Consider the following 21,280-nt stretch of genomic DNA (forward strand, 5'->3'; position numbering starts at 1 on the left):
TATTCCAAATACTTTCTAATCAACTTAATCAACATAATATCAATTTAAATTTAACAATATACTAAATTAAATAAATATAGATAAACTTCTTTCATTATAATTCATAAACTTATAATACTAACATTTTCAACCATTTATATTAAAAACATAGTAACCTTTATACATGTCCTATGTACATGCCACATTACCAAGGAAAATTATACATCACCAAAAGTTTGTCAAGTCGGTCCGGCTTTGGATCTTTGGTTCGGTACTTGACTTCTACAACTGCATGACGAAACAACCGTCTGGCGAGTATGCATATACTCAATGGTATCACTATAATTCAATTATCACTACTAATAAACAATTCAACTTTTATATTATCAATTAATTAAATATATAATTATCATTCTTATTTCTTTATTTCAAATTTCACTCTTCACATATACTATGTTACTAAATTTAATTTTATCACCAATTTATTTCATTTGCCCTATTAACTCGACTCGGCCTCGGCGGATACACGATTCAACTAGCACACCAAGATATCGATGTCGATATGATAATAATATTCAACACACAAAGTCTGAACACATAATGATAAGATAAAGATTCGACACACAAAGTGCCGAGTTGGTAATCAGATAAGATATGATTCGACACACAAAGTGCCGAATCGATAATAATAACGATGAGTCGGCACATAAGTGCACGATCGATAGCGGCAAATACCCCATACACTTCCATATCCTATGGCATGCCAACTATATCTGACTAGCCCGACTAGTTAATAGGGTATTTAATTCACTTTTCAGTATAAATTTCCATCTTAATTCAGTATCAATTATAATTTCTTATTTCAATCGGTTTCACAAGATTACAGTAATTCTTTACTTCAGAATTTCACAATTCAATGCATTATGCATAACAATATTCATATTTTCACAATTCACTCAGTAATCAAAACAATATCCAGTATTCCATAATTCGGTTCAGTATCAGTTTCAATTTCATTACTACATTATAAATTTATTATTTATTAAACATTTACCTTAAAATACTTACCACACATAATTAGCAATTAAACACTTAATAATAATAAAGTTTGAATTATAGTGATACAAACCGTAATTCCGTGTCTATTCCTCGTCCACTTTTCTTTTCCTTTCCTCGTGGATGCCTCGGTGCGATATTAGCTACGAAAAGAAATTAAGATAATTTTCATAATCATTAGCACAACACAATTTACTTGCTGAAATTTTTATCTAACTTTTACTTTAATTTCAATTTAATCCTAACTAAATCTATATATTTTTCTTTCTCAATTCATACCTTCTTGCTACTCAATTTCTTGCCAAACTTATATGTAATTATCTAATTTTTATCATATTTTCATAATTTCGAATTTATTTCAATTTAATCCCTAAAATATAAAACTTATAGTTTCTTTTACAATTTAATCCCTTTTTCAATTCTAACTTAAAATTCATGCTATTTAATCCCTAATTCATCTCTTTTGTTCAACATAAACTATACTTGAAAACATATGAACTTACAAAACATCAACTTAATCCCATCAAAACTTTGTTTTAAAGCTTTTAAAACATTAGAATTAAGAGAAAAGGGCTAATTTGACTTACCAAATTAAATTTCAAGCTTCAAAACCCTATTTTCCCTATTTTCTTCTTTTCTTCTTTCTCCCTGTTTCGTCTCTTCTATTCTGTTTCTTTCCTTTCTTTTGCTTTGTTTTTATTTCATTTTATTTCATTTACTTTATATTATATTAATTAATTATAAATATTACAAATGTATGTATTTTATTAGTACACTTGCATTAAATCATTACCATACACTTGTTTCAATCTAACTAACTTATCAAATAAAAATCTCATAATATTATTATTTAATTAACAATTATCTTTTACTAAATTTTCAAGTAAATAAATAAATATAATACACTTGTATTTTATTTTTACCACACACTTGGCAAAATCATAATTTATTATTACCCAAAAATCTTATACTAATTATTTAATTACTAAATATCTTTTAATTTAATAATAACTAATAACTAATAATAAATAATAAATATCATTAATTATATAATAAACAAATAAATTCTTAAATTTTATTCCTTTATGCCGCCTCAATCATTTTAAATGGCTTAATTGCCATTTTAGCCCTTTTTACTTTCTTTTAATCTATGATTAGATTTTCACTTCTATTGTAATTTAATCCCTTTTGCTAATTACTCTTAATTGAGCCAAATTCACCTATCTAAAACCTAATTAAACACACAACTAATCTCGTAAGTATTTCTAATAATTATTTATGACTCAGTTTACTAAGATGGAGGCCCGATAATACACACTTTTCTGGTGCCCACGGATTTTGGGTCGTTACAACAATCATCTTATAATGTAAAAAAAAAATACGTGTTAAAATGGTAAGACTATTATAACCTTACCTTTATCTGTATAGATTATGACATATGATGATATGTCATAATCTCAGAGTTCCACATCATCACACTTTAACATAATTCAAAATTAAAGATTAAATTGAGCAAAACAGTCAAATTTTGAAACAAATATGGATTAAAAAGAATTCGTGGACTAAATGTTGTTATTATCCCATACTTAAAAAAATGCTTTTAACTTTCTTTTCTTAGTCTAAGAAGCATATTCTATATTGTGGAATAACTTGTAAGAATATATATGGAATTGGATATATGATTATTTTTTTTGTTTTATTTATATATGACATTTTCAAGGTCATGGTAAGATTTTGATTTGTTTAATTAAGTTTATATTTGACTGAGCACTGTGGTCTAAATTTTGTTTTTCATGCTTTTTAACATTTTGTTAAGTTAATTACATTAGACTGGAAAAATATGTATATAGCGACATTTTAAGCAAAATGCCACCAGTTTTTAGAATTAGCAACGTTTGTCAAGAAAATGCCACTACATGTCACTTTTAATGGGCAAACGCTGGTAAATGTTAATATTTACTGACGCTTTGGGAAAAACGCCACAAAGTGGTGTTTGACAATACAAACGCTGCTAATGGTGAGTCAAATTCCGACGTTTTCTTAGAGAATCGCTGCTAATTTTTTTGGCAACTTAAAAAAAGATATTTAGTTAAAAACATCATATTGTGGAGTGGCATTTCAACAGGTTAAGTACTATAGCGGCGTTTTAATTAACAAACGCCGCTAAATCTACTTTGTAAACAATGCCAGGTTCCATCGTTAGTTTCCCCCAGTTCCAAAACCTCTTTCGCTCTCTATCATTGATCCCCGTTGGCCGCTGCTGTTCTCCGCTCGTTGCCCCCTCTTTCGTCCGTCGGTCAACGTTAGTTGGTCGGAGAAGTACTCGCTAGCTGCCCCCTTCCTCACTCATCGGTCCACCTCAAGGTTCTACTTTTTTTTTATTTGTCTGTCATTAGTTGACTTTTATTTTAATCAATATAGTGCATGCATTTCTATATAAGTTGAAGTTTCTCATTAATTTGTATTCTTATTCATTTTCATCTTTCTTAACATTCAACATTTCTAGTAAAATAATAATATTTTTTTTCTATTCTTATTCTTATTCATTCTCATTTTTCTTTCACTATTTTTTATATCGTCAGTAATAAAATGTCATATTATTATTTTTATTCATGGACAATGTATGATACTTATTCATTAACAGTGCATCAAATATTCACCTTCTTTTAAAAACATATTTTTCGATAAAGAGATTCTTTTAATTAAAAAAAATAGACATTGGTGTTTTAACCGGAATAGTTACATGTGTTAATGGACAGAATTTTGCCGGCTAAATCTTTAGTATAGGGACCGAAATCAAAATTTTACCAAAAATAAAACAATCTAAAAAAGAAAGAAAGACTGTTTCTAAGCTGAATGAGCATTTACAATCCCTATGAGTCAATAATTTGACTTGACCTGAACCACCAGCCTAAGATGACTTCATCTCAACAATATTTTTATTTATATTTTTTGCACAACATTATTAAATATTATTATTTATTTATTTAAGAAGGTTCATCTTGGCCTTCTCAGTATATATACACATACATAGCCAAATTAAAACGATGTAAAAATATTTGTGCCTTTTACTTAGCCAGCAAAAAGAATCAAAGATGAACATGGTCCATGGCACCACCACTACTGTGGACGAAGATGTTCCACTTCCCGGTTTCCGATTCCACCCGACCGACGAAGAGCTCATCGGGTTTTACCTTCGACGAAAAGTCGACAACAAATCCTTAAGAATCGAACTCATCAAACAGATCGATATCTATAAATACGACCCCTCTGATCTCCCAAGTACGTTCCTCGATTATTACTCTTACAGTCATATGAATTTTAACATGTTAATGATTCATTTTGTATATATGCAGAAACCAGCATGATGGGAGAGAACGAATTGTATTTCTTTTGTAGACGAGGAAGGAAATATCGAAACAGCGTAAGACCGAATCGGGTGACGGGATCGGGGTTTTGGAAAGCGACAGGTATCGATAAGCCTGTTTTTTCGGTCGGAAGCAGTGAAGCCATCGGGCTAAAGAAAACGTTGGTGTATTACCGTGGAAGTGCAGGCAAAGGAACTAAAACCGATTGGATGATGCATGAATTTCGCCTTCCCAATCCCACATTGACTGCACAAGATGCTGTAAGTAACTTCAAAATATTTTTAAAGGGCTCTCCTTCATTTTTGCTTCATATGATCAACAAATAATAAATTGATATAATGGTAAATTTGCCTTCAATTCATCTTTGATTCCAGCAATTTTGGCATTGACCTTATAATTATAAAGATATAAGTTTATACAATAACGAAATTACATTTCGGCTCTCGTAAAAATATTAATTTAATCCCGACCCGCTTTGCAGGAAGTATGGACAATATGTCGAATTTTCAAGCGGCATAAAAAGAACAAACAAGAATGGAGACAAGGTGCTGCTAAACGAGCTTCAACTAGCAATGGCAATGGTGTACATGGCTATGAACGTTGCAGTGTAGAATCCAGCAGCCATGAAAATTACATTACATTTGGCTCTCAAAGCATTGAAAACTATGATGATAATGATGATGATGATGGTGTTGATGGTGAGATGGTTATGGATCATATGAAGAATGATGGGAGTTGCAGAAGGGAATGGTATCATGAAGAGATGCAATGTATGGTATCATCATCATCACCATCTTCAAGCTTTTCTACTGAAAATGATTTCTTCACAAATGCTAATTGGGATGAGCTTAAATCAGTTGTAGAATTGGATCTTGATCCCTTTCTTTTGTGAAAAATAATTTTTAATTAGATTTAATATTGTATTAGTTTTTTTTTCTCTTTCTAGGAAAAACTTTTCGTTGTTTTTCACGACACTAATATCCAACGTTGATAGTATACCCAATTGACTTATACCACAAATTCACTTATTTAGAAACCACGTATATATTTATTTTATATAACAAATAATAAAAAGTAAAAATAATTTAAATAAATACATTAAATTAAGAATATTTAGACCCAGATTTAAAAATAGAATAAATTTAAACTAAGAATCCACAAATAGTTTACAATACATAAGTAAGGACAAAGTCAAAAAAATTTTAGGGGTCGAAATTAAGTTAAATGTTCTTACAAGAGCTAAATTGTATTTTCGTCATTGTATTGACTTATATCTTTATGAGTTTAAAAAAAATAGCTAAATTGAAATTTTAGCATTTTTGGTACCCAAAGAATAATTTTTTTCCTAAATTAACTTATAATTTTATGAATTTTGGGGTCTTAAGTAAAAATTTCCTATTTTAAGGGGATCAGGCCCTGCCTCCCTCCCTCCCTTCACCCTTGTATACAGGGTTGTCTCAAACATAAATTTTTAAAATTCCTTTAACTTTATCATTAAGTCAAAATCTCATTGACATTACATTTAAAAATGACTAGTATGGTTCCCCACACTTTGCGTTGGATTGATTATTATGTCAAATTATGAAGTAAAAATATGTACCAAGCCTCTATAAACTTTGTGAAGTTAGAATTCAGTCCCCTACTTTTATTTTTCAGAATTTAGTCACTCTACTTTTCGAATCTAAAAATCTAAGTCTAATAATTATCACTATTAAAATTTTCTATTAGATTCACTTGGTATGACATTTTGAAATTAATATATATTCACTTGATAATCATGTAATAATAAAAATAATGTTGAAAATACTGATTAAGATTAAAAAATTCCATTTGAATTTGTCACTATATAAATTTTTTATTGAAATAATGTTGTGAAAAAAGTTACATCAACATTAATGTGATTGAAATAAACTATATACACAATCAAACATAATATAAGGATGAAAACGAAAATTTGAGGTAAGTAGAAAAAAACAACACGTGAATGTTGGGACCTTACTTTTATGTGTATAGATTTTGACAGACATATTTTATAGTCTACATAAAGTTTAAAGCCAATAAATTAAGCTGCTTTTGTTGACAATTATTTGGTCCAAAATCAACCAAATAATGACTATGAGTTCGTCAAAATAATTTATTATTATTTATTCCTGTTTTTGTTGACCGAATATTTCATATTTTTCAGTCAATATTGGACGAGTGTAGTTTCATTGACCATTATCATAAAAAATCATATACATAAATTGTTCAGGTTATTTTAATACAAAAATACTTTAAAAAAGAGATCATCCTATCACGTTTCCATAGAAAATTAAATTTTATTATAACAAGTAAGTTAAAAATTTAAATTAATTATTGAGTGCAATAATACAGCATAAATTTATCGACTATAGTGAGATATTTAGAGGTGCAATTCCATGGGATCCAAATTTTTGTCATTAGGTCTTTAAAGTAAATAACAAGCATCCATTTATAAATTTGAGATTTAAAATAACTTGTTACCCTAATTTTAAAAATGCTTAAGACTTAAACTATACTAAATTTATCAAGTTGGTATTTATATATATATATATTTGTTACAAGTAGATCTTATCATGTGTCGGGTCGGGTCGGACTTATGCCAAAATTTAAGCCTGTTTTTTAAGCCATGACTTGGCCTGGCCTGAACAATAGGCTTAAAATTTTGTCCAAGCTCGACTTAGATAAAAATGGTAAACTCGAGCCTGACCCAATCTTCCTGTATTAAAAATTTTATATTATTTTTTATATAAACATAAATTTAAAAAATATAATACATCAAGTACACTAAAAATATTAAAATAAATGTTTCCAACAAACTAAAAGTACATTAAAAATAGTGTCTATACTTAATATCACTAATATAGTTGCAACTTATCAAGTAAATACCTCTAAAATAATAGTAAAATGAACAGTAGAATAAGAGTTTTACAATATTTAAATGATAACAATAAAATAGTAGCAAAACAAAAGCAAAATAATAGCATGGAAAAAAATTTAGGCAGTTAGGGCCGGGCCAGGCCAAAAATTCTTATTGAGACCTAACATATTTAGAAAATAAGTTTTATTTTTTTGTCTAAACTCATTTTTCAGACTTATATTTTTGCCCAAAATCTCACACTTTTCGAATGAGCCTGAACGAATGACTTCAACATGATCTGGTCTGGTAACAAGTACCAATTTATATACATATTTTATGGTCTATACCATTTTTTTTTTCTTAACAAAATGAGATGTACAAGATGTATGTTTGGTTGAATACTTTGAAAGAAGGGTGAAAAGATGGATGTAGGCCCTTTGTTGGGCTTAATTTAGAATTTCTTTTTTTAAATTCTGACATTTTTGTTTTTATTTATGCAGGAGCAGGTTCAAGTTATCAAGTAAGATTATCCAAATTTGGACCAATTAGTAAAGGAAATGGAAAAGGTGAAATCGAAAGATGCAGTTTTAGAACGTGTCAGAAGTAAATTCATGGAAAATTTTGATGATAACCTAAAGAAATTAAAGGAAATGAGTGAGAAATCAATTAAAGACCTTCTAGAGAAATGTGATGCAGTTGACAACAATATTGCTGAGGACTTCAATGGCTGGATTGTTTATGCAAGATGTAAGCCAATAATCTCTATGCTTGAAGAAATAAGAATTTTGGTGATGAAAAAGATGCATGTAAAGAGAACATGGGCTAAGAAGTGGAGAACTAACAAAGGTTGGAAAGAAATATGCAATGGTTAACACATTGCAGGTTGGCTTAGAATGGAGATAGTGGCTTTGAGGTTATTCAGAAAGACAATCAACATACTGTGGACTTAAAGCTTTTGAAATGCACTTGCAGGGAATGGGAATTGACTGGCATACCTTGTTGCCATGTTGTGTGTGCAATGTATCATGACCAGAAAGCTCCTGAACAATATGTTTCACCATGGTACGGTAAAGAGAAATACCTTGCAGCTTATGGCAAAGTATTTTATAGTGCTTTTTATTGCATTTCGCAATTATTAGATTTTAAGGTTAGTTTTAGCTTTTATTGCATTTTTATGTTTTTTTTTGGAATAAAATGGCAAGTTTATATAATTAAGAACTTAACATTTGAGTTGAGCTTGTTTCAGGCACTTTGTTGGTGTGAAAATGAGGAGAAGAGCCTAAATTGGGGTCAAGATTGTGACACCAAGGTGTTGATTTCGTGACACTAATACTTTTGCTATTAACCAAGGATCTAGGCTTCACCAAATTGCACAACCAAGGGGACTGCCTTTGAAGTTGTGACACAAAGGACTTAATGTCGCAGCATCATTATTGGAGGTTGCAACACCGGCCACAATCTCCAAAGGTGAAGAAGTCAAGTTGCCTGAGGACAATGTCACAATACTAAAGGCCAAAAGCACCCAAGGGGTTGGATTGTTGATGATGTCGCGACATCACGGTGTGGGTGTCACAGCACTGGCTTTTGACGAGAAAAAATTGGTTAATGGTATTTTGCAGTCTAACTAGCCTCAGATTAGAGTTTAAGTGATGACATTCTTTTGTCTTTTTGTGTAGTCAATTAGACTTTTTGCTTTTCATATTTTTTTAGATTAAATTTTCTCTTTCTTTTCTTTTCCTTTTAGAATACATATTATATATTGTTTAGTTGTTTTCTTTTATATCGAAATGCTTAATACATTAGAATTGATATCTCTAGTAGAAAATCTAGATAAACGAAACTGAGAGTAGAGTTTATTATTATAGATTATTCGATATAATTGTATCGATAGTGAGATCGAGAGAACTAAATGGGTTCGAGAGGAGTACTTAGTTGATAATTTTGAAGTAGAATAAGATCAAAAGAAGATTCCTACTAGGAGTAGTGAGCGATTTAATCAAGATAGGTTATTAGCTTAGTTAGCAATTGACTATCGTTTTATCGTTTGCATCGATAGAAGTAATAAAAAAGAAAATTAAATTAATTTGTGTAATTTATTAATTTAAAATTATGTTAAATATCCCATTTATTTTGTTACGGATCGACCCGATTAAGCAACAAGTAACAAAAATAGCGGAATAAATTGAGAAATTGAACACACAAATTAAACATGGAAAAACCCCTCCAAAGAGGATAAAAAACCACGGGCAAAGATAATTTTACTATAATGGCAAAAGAACGAATAGTACAAAAGATGGAGATAAAATTAAACCCCAAAAACCCGAAAACAAAGAACTCTCAAAACGTAAACACAAAATTCTCTAAATGTGTTATGAGTTCTAATCTCTAATAGGTGTATTTCCTAAGGTTGTAAACGAGCCTATTTATAGGCTAAATTCATATGTTATATAATAATAAAATAATCTAAACTAATCCGTGTTTGATTGAAACAAATAAACAAAGTTTAACTAAGAGAATATTTTTCTAATTTAACTGAAATAGAGTCATATTAACATATTTTATTCAACTAACCAAAAACAATGGATTTAAGAAAACCACAATCCATATATTACATTCATAAAATGAGAAATCATAGCATAAGATTAACAAGAATTGATTACGCCACTAACAACAAAACCACTACACATATAATCCAATAAATCATCATCCCACTAAAATACAAGGTTTTTTCCTCCTTAATTACATGAAATGCACGAGAAGAAGAAGAAAATAAAAGAAGGAAAATAAAGGAAATTGTGAAGATAATCAACCAACTGTTCCCTCGGAGAAAAAGGGCAGCTTCAATCGAAGATGATGGTGTGTTTAGGGTTTCACAGAATTTGTATTTTTCACAAAAAATGGATTTAAAGAAATTAAATCCACGTAAGCAATTTAAAAGAAATGTCCATTTTAAAAAAAAAAATTCATGTGTCACTATCACAATAAATCAACCAAGGTTAACAGCCACACCAGTAACATCACTAGAAATTAATAGTCAAACGTGACAGTCAAAGGATTTTTTTTTGATAGAACTTAACCAATTCAATGGCTTAATTGATGCAAAAGGCTACACAAAATTTAATTAATTTTTTTAGAATAATTCAAGGGTTATTCAGACTTTTTTTTTCCAATTATATAAATTTGGTTAAAAGTTTGAAAAGAAATAAAAGAAAAAAGAATTGTGCTAAAAAAACTAACAGTTTAAGAAAATAAAATCGTTGGTTTAGATTAAATTTCATCAATTCAATGTTTGAGATTATTTTGAGTCATATGAGGATCGTATCACTAAATATTGCAACCTAAACTATGGGTGAATTTGGATTGGCGCGGTACATTTAGCTTACTTTTTATCTCATACTACAGTATCGCTATAGTATCTAATCTCACTGTGATCGCTGTTTTTACACTTACTGCAAATAAATGCACCAACTATCCAAACTCACCCTAATATACTAAAAACGCCTCAACATTATTTCACTTCCTACCGCCGCCAATTAGACCTTGGTATAGTTTGTAAAGACGAAACAATCGTATTTAAATTCAACACCTACCATGCGCAAATGGATATTTGTATGTCTCATCTTGTAGTATTGTTTGTGGTTTTAGTTCATTATTAAACAATTTGTGTCCACTGCTCGTATCATAATAATTAGATTCTACACATTGTGATAGCTTAGACATGACATTTGTATTTAAATCTTTAAAAAATATTTAAACTTTTAACCTTTGTATTTAAATACACGAAATGAAAAATCGAATCCAGAAAGTATATATGAACAGGTTGCAGATTATGTATCTATGTGCCATTACACATTATTTATTAATACAAAATGATACACCAAAGCCAATCAAACTAACAGTTTTTCAGTTTTGTCAATCACAGTCTCTCTCACCTGCAATTCCAAGCTTACTACTCTTTTCTTTTACTCAGGTTTCAGTTTCAGGGAAGCACTGAGAAAAGCCATAGTTATTGATGATGAAATCTGTAACAAAACGATTTGCATAACATTAACGGAAAATGGTTTTTACCTATTGATGCAGTAACGCTTTCCCGTAGGCGGAGGACCATCGTCAAAGACATGGCCAAGATGAGCACCGCAAGTGGCACAGAGGACTTCTTCGCGAGGCATGAAAATAATCGACAGGTCTAACTTCGATTGCACGTTCTTTCCTATAGGTTGATAATATGATGGCCACCCGGTTCCGCTATCGAATTTAGTCAATGATCTGGACGTAGAGGATCACAGTTGCTTAAGTGTTCCAATGGCCATAGGTTTCAATTCATATTAGTCCTCAGTAATTTGGAGAAGAAAATCCGGAAGACTTACTTGAAAAGAGGTGTGTCACAACATATGCAGTGGTAAGTTCCAGGTGTTTTTGTGTTCCAGTATTCCCTGAACATAAAAATGGTGCAAACATAATGAATTAGAAGAAGAATGAAGACTACATCGATTTAATGCTAACTATGCAGAATCAAGGTTCATTAGAATACAACACGACAGGATTTAGGTTCGATTCACGCATTACAACCGCTATCCTGGCACGTTTTCATGCGATAACAAAAGAGATAATACGTCATTAACGATAACCCGATCCATAGAACTGAAAAAGGAAACATTTAATCCAGTACCTATATTATCAAAATACCTATCATCGAGGTTAGGTGCACAAAGGGGATAACAGAACGAGTTGGTCACATTTGTTCGTTAAAAGAAATTACAAACAAGGTGTTGGGTGGTATGCGTGAACATGCAATGAAAATGGAGCTCAAGCAGTTCAGACATTGGACCAGAGAACCGGTACATATTCTAAGAGCAGACAGAACATACCCAGTGAAAGCTCTTTCAGTCCCCTTTTGACGAGTAATATAAAATTGTTCAGGTGTAAGCCTCTTCTTCCATTCTTCATCACTTAAAGAAGTATAGTCAACTGCAGCTGTCTCTGCAAGGGACGCACCATTGATATCTGATGGCCAGAACCAGAATTCAGATGTTTTACAAGAAAAGAAAAAGAACAATGGTTGTAAAATTTTTACATTCGTGAGGATTTACGAGATTCAATCACTAAGTGAAAAACTCAAAAAGTACTCTTGGATAACAACAGTGACATGATAACAATAACAACTAAATATGATAATGGTCACAACAAATCAATCAGTTTTTCAAGTTTTCCTTACAGTTAACTTCACTCATTGAGATCGAAAAAGGCCTATGGGAGTGGCACAGGTTATGGGCAACAGATTGGTCGGCAGTTTTACAGCTGAGGAACTTTTAACTAAGTAGTGTACTGCATTCCTTCATATTCTAGCCTCTTACTGTCATAGTATAGCCTAATATATACATTCATTTAAGTCAAACAGGCATAACAGGCAACATCGGACATGACATGGATACGGCACGACCACTATAGAGTATGTGAATGTCTCGAAAGCTATATAACACAAATCATTAACATACTAAAATTTGTGTAGATGTAAAACACCTTAAACACAAATACATGGCAAAATACACTTTGAAAACCTGATTTCCCTTTAGTATATCTTTCAAGACAAACAATAGAATAACATTTCCAATTCCCAATCCTCAAAAGAATAAAGGTTTAATATACCATTTGGTACCTGAGTTTGGCTTCAATATTCAATTTGGTACATGAATTTTTTTGTCCCAATTTAGTACCTGAATTTAGCTTCAATATTCAATTTGGTACCCAGACTAAACAGTGACCTAATGAATATTTGACATGTACTCTAGTAAAAAAAAATACTTAGGTACTTAATCGGAAAAAAACCCTCAGGTACTACACTGAACATTACCTAGAGTTTAGCTTCAATATTCAACTTGGTACATGAAGTTTTTTGTCCCAATTTAGTACCTGCATTTGACTTCAATGTTCAATTTTATACCACATGGCCTATGAATATTTGACATGTGTTCTCTAGTAAAAAAAACTATAGGTATTTACTCAGAAAAAAAATAACTCAGGTACTAAATTGAACATTGAAGCCAAACTTAGGTACTTAACTGGAAAATAACTCAAGTATTAAATTGAAAAAACTAAGGTAAGACAGTGAACATTGAAACCAAACTCAGGCACCAAATTGAACATTGAAACCAAGCTTAGGAACGAAATATTATATTAACCCAAGAATAAATAAACCCCCAACTCTTCTTTTATCAAACATCCACACCTAGTACTACCAGAAATCCTTAATATAAACCAGGCTTAACTTTGAATTAAGCCTTAATCTAATCACTGAAGAACATTTTTTTTTACCTATAGATAGAACAAATTCAACCCAAAATAAGCAATAAAGCCTTATGATTCAGGACTTACAGTTCCCCTAACAGTTGCTTATAATTCATAATATGAAAAATGAACTTCAAATAACTTTACTATTTTAAAGCAATCAATCAACCAAAAAAAAATATTATATCCAAAGAAAAAAAAGTTACCTTGAACAGCGTTGTTATTCTCGGGTCTTTGGGAAGAAGCAGAAGAACCCATTGATTGAACTGAGAAGGGAACTTTTCTGGGTTTGTTAAGAACACTAAAAGCCTTCGATCTAGGACTGAAAAAGGATTGGGTTTTCAAAGGAATATATGTTGGTATGCTTAAACTATTAACGATGGCCATTGTTGCTTACGCAGATTCTCGAAACAATCAAACTGTTGACAGTCATTTGATTGGTTTTTGTGGGTTTGATTTTTGGGAAATGGAAATATATATTATCGAAGGTTCCAAAATGGGGAATGGAATACGTGGCTGATTTCCATGAAAGAGTTGCAACTTGCAAGCAGAGGATATGGACTCTCCACGTTCATCACCTGCTCTCTACCTTGGATAAATTACCCAGTTTCTGTAAATTGTTTTGGGTTAATATAAGTATTAATCCATTTTGATATCTATATATTTTTTTATTTTATCAAAATTCAATAATGTAACATTTTGAAATTATATTGTGGCATCAAACTTGATAAAAATATCATGAAAGTTCCTATAATAAGTCGGATTACATTTTACCCTTAAAAAACAACAAATTAATCTTTGAACATGAATAAATTAATATATTTGTAGTCATAAAATTAAGTTATTTAGCTTAGTTTGTAATTTTAAAACGTATATTTGTATATAAATAGTTTTCTACGAATGTAATTTATTAATGTATACAAGATAAAATTAGACTAAAATTTATAAGGAAAATTTTTTGAAATATTGATAAACTCAAAATGATATATTGAAATAGACCAATACTAATTTGTAACAGTACAATAAAAGAAACCCTAAACTTTAAATAGATTAATGTAATAGGTTTGGATCTTGCTTGTCGTATGTGATCAAAAATCGGAATGTTGTCCCTAATGAGAGGGAATAACCCTTTTATCATATGCTCCTGAAAGAAATAATTTGAATGATAAGATTATTATAAAGTTTTTCTCCTAGTAATAGAGATTTGAATTGAAAGTTGTACCTGTTTCTAAACTTTAATTTCTGCGGTATACAATTTTTGAAGTAAGGTTGAAAGGCAGTCTTGGCATTTGGTTGATCCCACTCTAATGATTCCCACCATTCTTTTGTTGCTAAGATCTTGTCAAGGTTAGAAGGGACCGGAGACGGAGAAAATGGGATTCGGTTTAGCCTCGGACACCCGAATACTTCGATTACTTGTAGAGAATCACAATGCAATGTTTGTGTATATATGCTCTTCAGTTTTGGTAGCTCACATAAAACCAAATGCCTTAGCATCGGATGATTTGTTGTTTTCTTCATGTCGATCGAATGGTTTTCAATGCTTTCATCGCTGTCTTCTGCAATTATGTCCTTCATTTGAGGACAAAATGTAACTTCGATAACTGAAAGGCTGTGAAGCTGTAGTAGCAAACCAGGAGTGAACAGCCTCTTGATGTTCGGGCACTGATGAATACGAAAGCTTTTCAGATTAGAAAACATGTCATTGGGAAGAGCTGCAGCTCCTGCCTTGTAGCTTAGGGAAACAAAGTTCAGCAAATCTATAAGTCGTAGCGATTCCAAGCTTCGGAAACAGGTGCTCGAGGAGGCACGGAATGCATATTTCACATCATCACACTTGGAGATTTCCAACGATCTCAAGTCGGTTGCGTTGTTCAATGAAGAAATGTCGCATAAGCTAGCAACACCGTGGCAATCATGTATATCTAGACTCTGAATGCCATTCGGAAGGACGAGTTCATCATCTCCTCTCCCAATGAAGCACTTAACTAATTTCACATGTTTTCCAAACGATTCCGGTTCCTCTTTGAACGTCACAGTATGGTATTCACCCACTTGGATGAAGTACATATCCGGTTCTCGACCTCTGGTACTAATAGAATAGACAAATATATTGAATTCATGAATATTGTAGAACTGGCCTGAAAATGTTTCCAGCTTCCTCAAACATGCCACTTCATCCCCTTTAACCTTTGAAGTCTTCGATGCCCCAAATGTTATAAGCACTTGGAGGTTTAAGAGTTTCGATAGTACCCCACAGGGTAAGAACTCGAGATATGGAGTATGAAGATTAAGATATCTTAGATTGATCAGCATTTCCAGGCCTTGAGGAATTTCCTTGATTCCAGCATGACAGAGGTCCAATTTCCTTAGAAGAATGAGTTTCTCCAATGACGGAATGAGCCTTAACTTAGCACAACGTCTAAGCAACAAGGCACTGAGTTTCCCTAATTTGGATATCGAATTCGGCAGAGCTTCGATGCTAGTATAAGATAAGTCAAGAACCTCAAGGGTGGCCATATGCATGAAAAAGGGATCCGGGATCATTGTCAAACAATGATTCGATGCAAGTAACAAGGTTGAGATCCTAGTACACATTGGAGATACATCAGAAGGGATTCCGGATATGGAATTGTGCATCAACGAAACCATCTCGAGATCTTCAGTCCAATAATTTCCACCTGGGATTTCTCGCAAATGCATACCGGATTTTACCATTAAACGGGAACTAATGCCGTTGACATGAATGACCATGTCCCTAACCAAATCATGCATCTTCACCTGTTTATTATCTTCACTCTTTTTCATAACACATTCTAAAAGACAAGCTTTTTCAAGTTTGTTCAACATAGCATGGCCCTTGTCGAAAGCTGCCCGTCTGCTACACATTCGATCTATTACTCCCCCTGCAATCAAACGTTCAATCAACTCCTTTCTTCTAATACTGAAATCTTCAGGGTAAAGCGCACAATAAAGAAGGCAATTTCTAAGTTTCTCATCATCCAAGTGATTATAGCTAAATTTCAGCTGCTCAAGCACCCTTCTCATGTCATGATGTCCTCTTGTTGAGTCTCGTAATTCTTCTAATGCATTTCTCCACTCACAAGATTCAGTGACACCTTTCAAACTTCTAGCAATTGTGACAATAGCAAGTGGTAAACAAGCACACTGTTTTGCTACTTCTTTCGCAATCGGTTTTATGTGAGGTGAAATAACATCGAGACTGGCTTTCTCCACGAACAAGTTCCAAGCTTCTTCTTCTGAAAGAAGCTCTGCTTTGATTTGTTTGCATCCCATCCTTAAACAAACATCAGCTAACCGGGTCGTTAAAACAAACTTGCTTTTGTTATCTGCTCCGGGTTCTGGGATTCCTACATCTTCGAGCTGAAATGCTTCCCAAACATCATCAAAAATCAAAACACAATTCTTCATTGTTTGAATCATTGCAAATAACTTAGCAGCCCTTACCATTTCACTTTCGTTTTCAGGCATACAAACACCTATTGCACGGGCTAATTTATCTTGAAGTTGAGTAACACTTGCAAATTTTGATACAGACACCCAAATTACATTGTCAAATTTGTTCGTTTCTTCGAGGAGTCGGTTATGGATGAGCTTGATCATTGTTGTTTTCCCGACTCCTCCCATGCCATAGACTCCAATCTTTCGACAACTATCATCCATCAAGCAATCCCATAATTGTTCCATATTTCTTCTAGCAGTAGATTTACCAACTAATTCTGTTGTTGGCAACGTGACCTTATTGCCTGTAGGAGCATCGATAACTAACCTGTCCACAAAATCACCCTTTCGATGATGCTCATCCACGACCTTAATCGTAACCGTGATCTTCTTCCCAAAATGTGCACGAGATAGGTACTTCATGTCTCCTACCTCTTTACTTAAGGAATCAACTTGGGAGATAATCTTACAAGCACCGTCTAACCAAAGTTGTACTTCTTTCTTCAAGGTTTTACCTGACTGAAGAAGATCTATGTTCAATCTTGATTCTATATCATCCTTCCTGCATTTCAATTCTTCCAATTTCTTATGGAGAATCATCATGTATTTTTTGACACCACGATGGTACTTGAAATATTTTGCAATTGGATCCAACATGATGTGTACAATTTCAAGGATTGGTCCTAATACCTCCATTGTATACAAACCTGTAAGTGTTTCAAATATCATTTCATCAGAGAAGGTAATTCATATACAGAATTCGAAGAAAGCATGTATGTAATAAATTCAGTATTCAATGTCAATAAAAAAAAAAACCAGAAACTCATAGTGTCAAAGGTGTGACCTAATCTAAAATCACACTACTCTAAGGGCTTTGTTCATGTTATTTATATAAAATCTTCATTTTTCAGTGAAAATTTAAGATTATATTCAGCAAGCATAGGGTGAGCCTGAAAATCAAAACCCTTCCTATATAAATCACAATCACAAAGTGTTTTTTGCATTTACCAGCATCAAATATAACAATCTGGGAAATATAAAAGGTTGGAGAAAGCATGAGAATGGATAGATAGAATTATATACGTACCCTTCTTCTGCTTGCTGCTTTGGGTTGTCTCTGCTTGATATTTAAGGGGCAAAAAGAGCTTGTAATTTGACGGCTAAAAGATTATACCTGAAATGCATTGAATTCCATGATCTGAAAGAGAAAAAATGAAACATCGTTTATTGACTTGGACTTCTCTTTGTTTGTTGCCATGCTTTACTGTGTGATTATAACATTTAAAGTCAATTAAAATACATACGACTCGATAAATAAATTGAAACAATAAAAATTTATGGTCTCAAACAAAGATCAATAAATCAGAGTGGCGCAGCGGAAGCGTGGTGGGCCCATAACCCACAGGTCCCAGGATCGAAACCTGGCTCTGATATCTCTTCGTTTGGATTTTTTTCATGATGTGGGCTATGAACGTACACTCAATTTTACTACATCATATATAATTTCACATCGATTAAAATCAATCTCTATATAAATATATTATAGGAAAACAGAAAAAAAAGTATTTTATAAAATATATAAATATAAATGAAAAAGTTGAGTTTTAGAAAAATTAACCAGAATTGAAAAATATAAAAATTTAGCTAAATGTTAAAAGAATAAAAAATCAAAATTCAATTTATATATAAGCTCTAAACATATTTCAATAATGTTAAAAAATATTTTTAAATAAACAAAATATAAATTATGAAGTTCAAAAAATGCAAAATTAGTTCAATTTGGAAAACTACAAACAATATAACTTTTTTAATATATATATTCTAGAAAAGTTTTGATAACTCTAAAATATTTTTTGGAATAAATAAAATTATGTAATTTCTTTAAAAATTTAAAAGTTTAAAATTTTTAATTTAAAATTCAATGTGTCAATAGTAGTCAAAATCAATCATAATTTTTCTAAAAGGTTTAATTTCAATGCATATTAACATCACATGTCATTTTCTAATTGATTGGAAGTACCATGTGACTTGTTTTAATAGGTGTCACATATCAATTAGTTCCTTTTAATGCTATTGGATTGAAAATGTAAATTTATCTATAAAAATTAGGTACTAAAATATGAAAAAATAATATAATAAAAGGTTTCGTTTGTAGTTTAGGGGCAAAATTAGTATATTAAATGCATAAATTGGTATTTAAATTATATTTTTTAAATTGATATTTAATTTTTTCTTTTTACATAAGTGATATTTAAATTATTTTTTCCTAAGTTGGTATCTCCACTAGTCAAAGTTAAGTTTAACTAAAAGCGAAGCTTAATCCATAAATTGATATCTAAACTAAGCAATTTTCTATTTTAGTACTTTTTTTTTGCTATAATTGGTACCTAAACTAATTTTTCTCTCAATTTTCTATTTTTAAGAATTTAGTCCTCTATTGTTTGAATTTAAAATTCAGGTCTAATTGTTAACATCGTTAAAATTTTTCATTAAATTTGTTGGTGTGACATTCTAATTATTTTTTAAAAAAGGGTACTCAGTCGATAATCATGTCACAAAAATAGCATTATAATGGAATTGAATTTAACAAAAAGTTAACGATGTTAATGATTCTTTAAATTTACATTAGCATTTTAATTAGAATAAAATATTTAGACTAACTAATAACATTATAAACGTTGAGGTACTCAATTATATAAAAAATTTAAGTAAAAATCAAATCTCAAATTTTAACATAGTATAGGGACCAAAATTAAAATTTGACTATTTTTATATAATTAACAAGTAGAAGGGCCAAAATAGAAAATTCATCATTGTTGCTAAGAATGTAAACGGATCTATTAATTGACATAAAAAGCAGAAATTGGCAAACAATACCCACAAATATATTATTTAAATGGGCCTAGTTTCAAACAAGCATCAACAAATCAGAGTGGCGCAGCGGAAGCGTGGTGGGCCCATAACCCACAGGTCCCAGGATCGAAACCTGGCTCTGATATTTCATTGTTGGGCTTTTTCGTAATTCTGTTTCATAAAGTGGGCTATTTTATATTAAGTATTGATTTTGGGCGGAGATAATTGATGTGGACCATCCATTTTCATATTTGTTTTGGGCCTATAATATTGATTCTCTTCCTTTTGAATGTATACTCAAATTTACTACATTATATACAAATTCACATGGATAAAAATTTTATAGGAAAACAAATAAAAATATTTTCTGAAAATAAAATTTTATAAAATATATAATTAAATTAAAAATGAAAAAAATGAATTTTTTTAAATTAATCAGAATTGAAAAAAAATATAAAATACATATAAGCATCTATTCTATTTTTATTCTCTTAAGAGTGTTTGGGCCTTCACATTTTCACGTAGCCTATTCTTTCTTATTCTTGGTCATTATCAGCAGATGGGTTAAGCCTATGTGGCATTTTTACGTGTGAGCTTCCCAATTTATTCCTGTCAAGCTTGATACTACGGCATTGAGCTTGAAATGTTGATATTTAACATATTCTTTTCTCCACCTTCTCAATGTTTTATTAGCCACCTTTAAAAATAAAATTTCATATTTTCAATGTTTAATTTGAAAAAATATATTATTAAAATAAAAACTTTTCAAAGTTAACTACATAACTAAAACAATTACAAAAATACTCTAAATCACTCCAAACTTGATTGAAATATAAGCTTAAGAATAATAAAATAATTCTATGTTCTAGAGTTATCGGTGGGAAATCATATTTCCCCCTCTAATCAATCACTTTTTCCGGAGTTAGAATCGTTGTTAATGCCTTTACTATAGCGGTGATATCTTCACCTTGGCGGAGTTTCTTTTCACAACGCCGCTAATGTCATTATATTAGAGATGTTTTGTTTCCGACCGTCACAAAATGTTTAGCATAGTGGCATTTTGCATGTAAACGCCACTAGTTTCCACCGGTGTACCCCTAATTTGCTATAGTATGTAACAAGCATGGGGTGAGCTTGAAAATCAAAACCCTACCAGCATAAAATATAACATTATGTGAAATATAAAAGCATGGAGAAAGCATGAGAATGGATAGAATTATGTACGAACCCTTCTTCTGCTTCCTGCTTTGGATTGTCTCTTTGTCTCTGTTTGATATTTAAGGGGCAAAAAGAAACTTGTAATTTGATGGCTAAAATATTATACCTTTAATGCAATGAATTCCATGATGTGAAAGAAAAATGAAGGTTGTTTGATGTCTAAAAATGGCGTTTTTTTTAA

The 21,280-nt window shown here is 31.3% G+C and overlaps 3 protein-coding genes across 5 annotated transcripts; 1 reads left to right on the forward strand and 2 right to left on the reverse strand.

The window, feature by feature from the left end:
- Window positions 1–4,075: 4,075 nt before the first annotated feature.
- LOC105792794 (transcription factor JUNGBRUNNEN 1) lies at window positions 4,076–5,375 on the forward strand. The gene is made up of 3 exons (XM_012621584.2): window positions 4,076–4,317; window positions 4,392–4,663; window positions 4,885–5,375. The coding sequence occupies exons 1-3, from the start codon at window positions 4,131–4,133 to the stop codon at window positions 5,293–5,295; spliced, it is 870 nt and encodes a 289-aa protein (XP_012477038.1). The 5' UTR covers window positions 4,076–4,130; the 3' UTR covers window positions 5,296–5,375.
- A 5,653-nt stretch (window positions 5,376–11,028) lies between these two features.
- LOC105792797 (peptide methionine sulfoxide reductase B1, chloroplastic) lies at window positions 11,029–14,099 on the reverse strand. The gene is made up of 5 exons (XM_012621588.2): window positions 13,773–14,099; window positions 12,150–12,285; window positions 11,649–11,714; window positions 11,350–11,547; window positions 11,029–11,271 (listed from the first exon to the last, which is right to left on the reverse strand). The coding sequence occupies exons 1-5, from the start codon at window positions 13,951–13,953 to the stop codon at window positions 11,244–11,246; spliced, it is 609 nt and encodes a 202-aa protein (XP_012477042.1). The 5' UTR covers window positions 13,954–14,099; the 3' UTR covers window positions 11,029–11,243.
- On the reverse strand, window positions 14,043–21,116 carry LOC105792798 (probable disease resistance protein At1g61300). Of its 3 annotated transcripts, none has more exons than XM_052634732.1 (3): window positions 21,110–21,116; window positions 14,789–17,735; window positions 14,043–14,176 (listed from the first exon to the last, which is right to left on the reverse strand). In XM_052634732.1, exons 2-3 carry the CDS (start codon window positions 17,722–17,724, stop codon window positions 14,152–14,154), a joined length of 2,961 nt encoding a protein of 986 aa, XP_052490692.1. In that variant the 5' UTR covers window positions 17,725–17,735; window positions 21,110–21,116; the 3' UTR covers window positions 14,043–14,151. The 3 variants fall into 3 exon arrangements, with proteins under 3 accessions (XP_052490692.1, XP_052490691.1, XP_012477043.2); XM_052634731.1 differs by lacking the exon at window positions 21,110–21,116 and adding an exon at window positions 18,116–18,276; XM_012621589.2 differs by lacking the exons at window positions 14,043–14,176; window positions 21,110–21,116 and adding exons at window positions 14,473–14,710; window positions 18,116–18,276.
- Window positions 21,117–21,280: the final 164 nt, after the last annotated feature.

This window comes from Gossypium raimondii, chromosome 8 (assembly GCF_025698545.1).
Source record: "Gossypium raimondii isolate GPD5lz chromosome 8, ASM2569854v1, whole genome shotgun sequence".
Taxonomy (NCBI): domain Eukaryota; kingdom Viridiplantae; phylum Streptophyta; class Magnoliopsida; order Malvales; family Malvaceae; genus Gossypium; species Gossypium raimondii.

Coding starts and splice junctions, on each gene's coding strand:
- LOC105792794 (XM_012621584.2), top strand. CDS start 4,131: ATGAACATGGTCCATGGCACCACCACTACTGTGGACGAAGATGTTCCA. Junction 4,318..4,391: donor CGACCCCTCTGATCTCCCAA/GTACGTTCCTCG, acceptor GTATATATGCAG/AAACCAGCATGATGGGAGAG. Junction 4,664..4,884: donor CATTGACTGCACAAGATGCT/GTAAGTAACTTC, acceptor CCCGCTTTGCAG/GAAGTATGGACAATATGTCG.
- LOC105792797 (XM_012621588.2), bottom strand. CDS start 13,953: ATGGCCATCGTTAATAGTTTAAGCATACCAACATATATTCCTTTGAAA. Junction 11,715..12,149: donor ACTGAAAGAGCTTTCACTGG/GTATGTTCTGTC, acceptor TTTTATGTTCAG/GGAATACTGGAACACAAAAA. Junction 11,272..11,349: donor AAGCGTTACTGCATCAATAG/GTAAAAACCATT, acceptor GGCTTTTCTCAG/TGCTTCCCTGAAACTGAAAC.
- LOC105792798 (XM_052634732.1), bottom strand. CDS start 17,724: ATGGAGGTATTAGGACCAATCCTTGAAATTGTACACATCATGTTGGAT. Junction 14,177..14,788: donor AAATTAAAGTTTAGAAACAG/GTACAACTTTCA, acceptor AACAATTTACAG/AAACTGGGTAATTTATCCAA.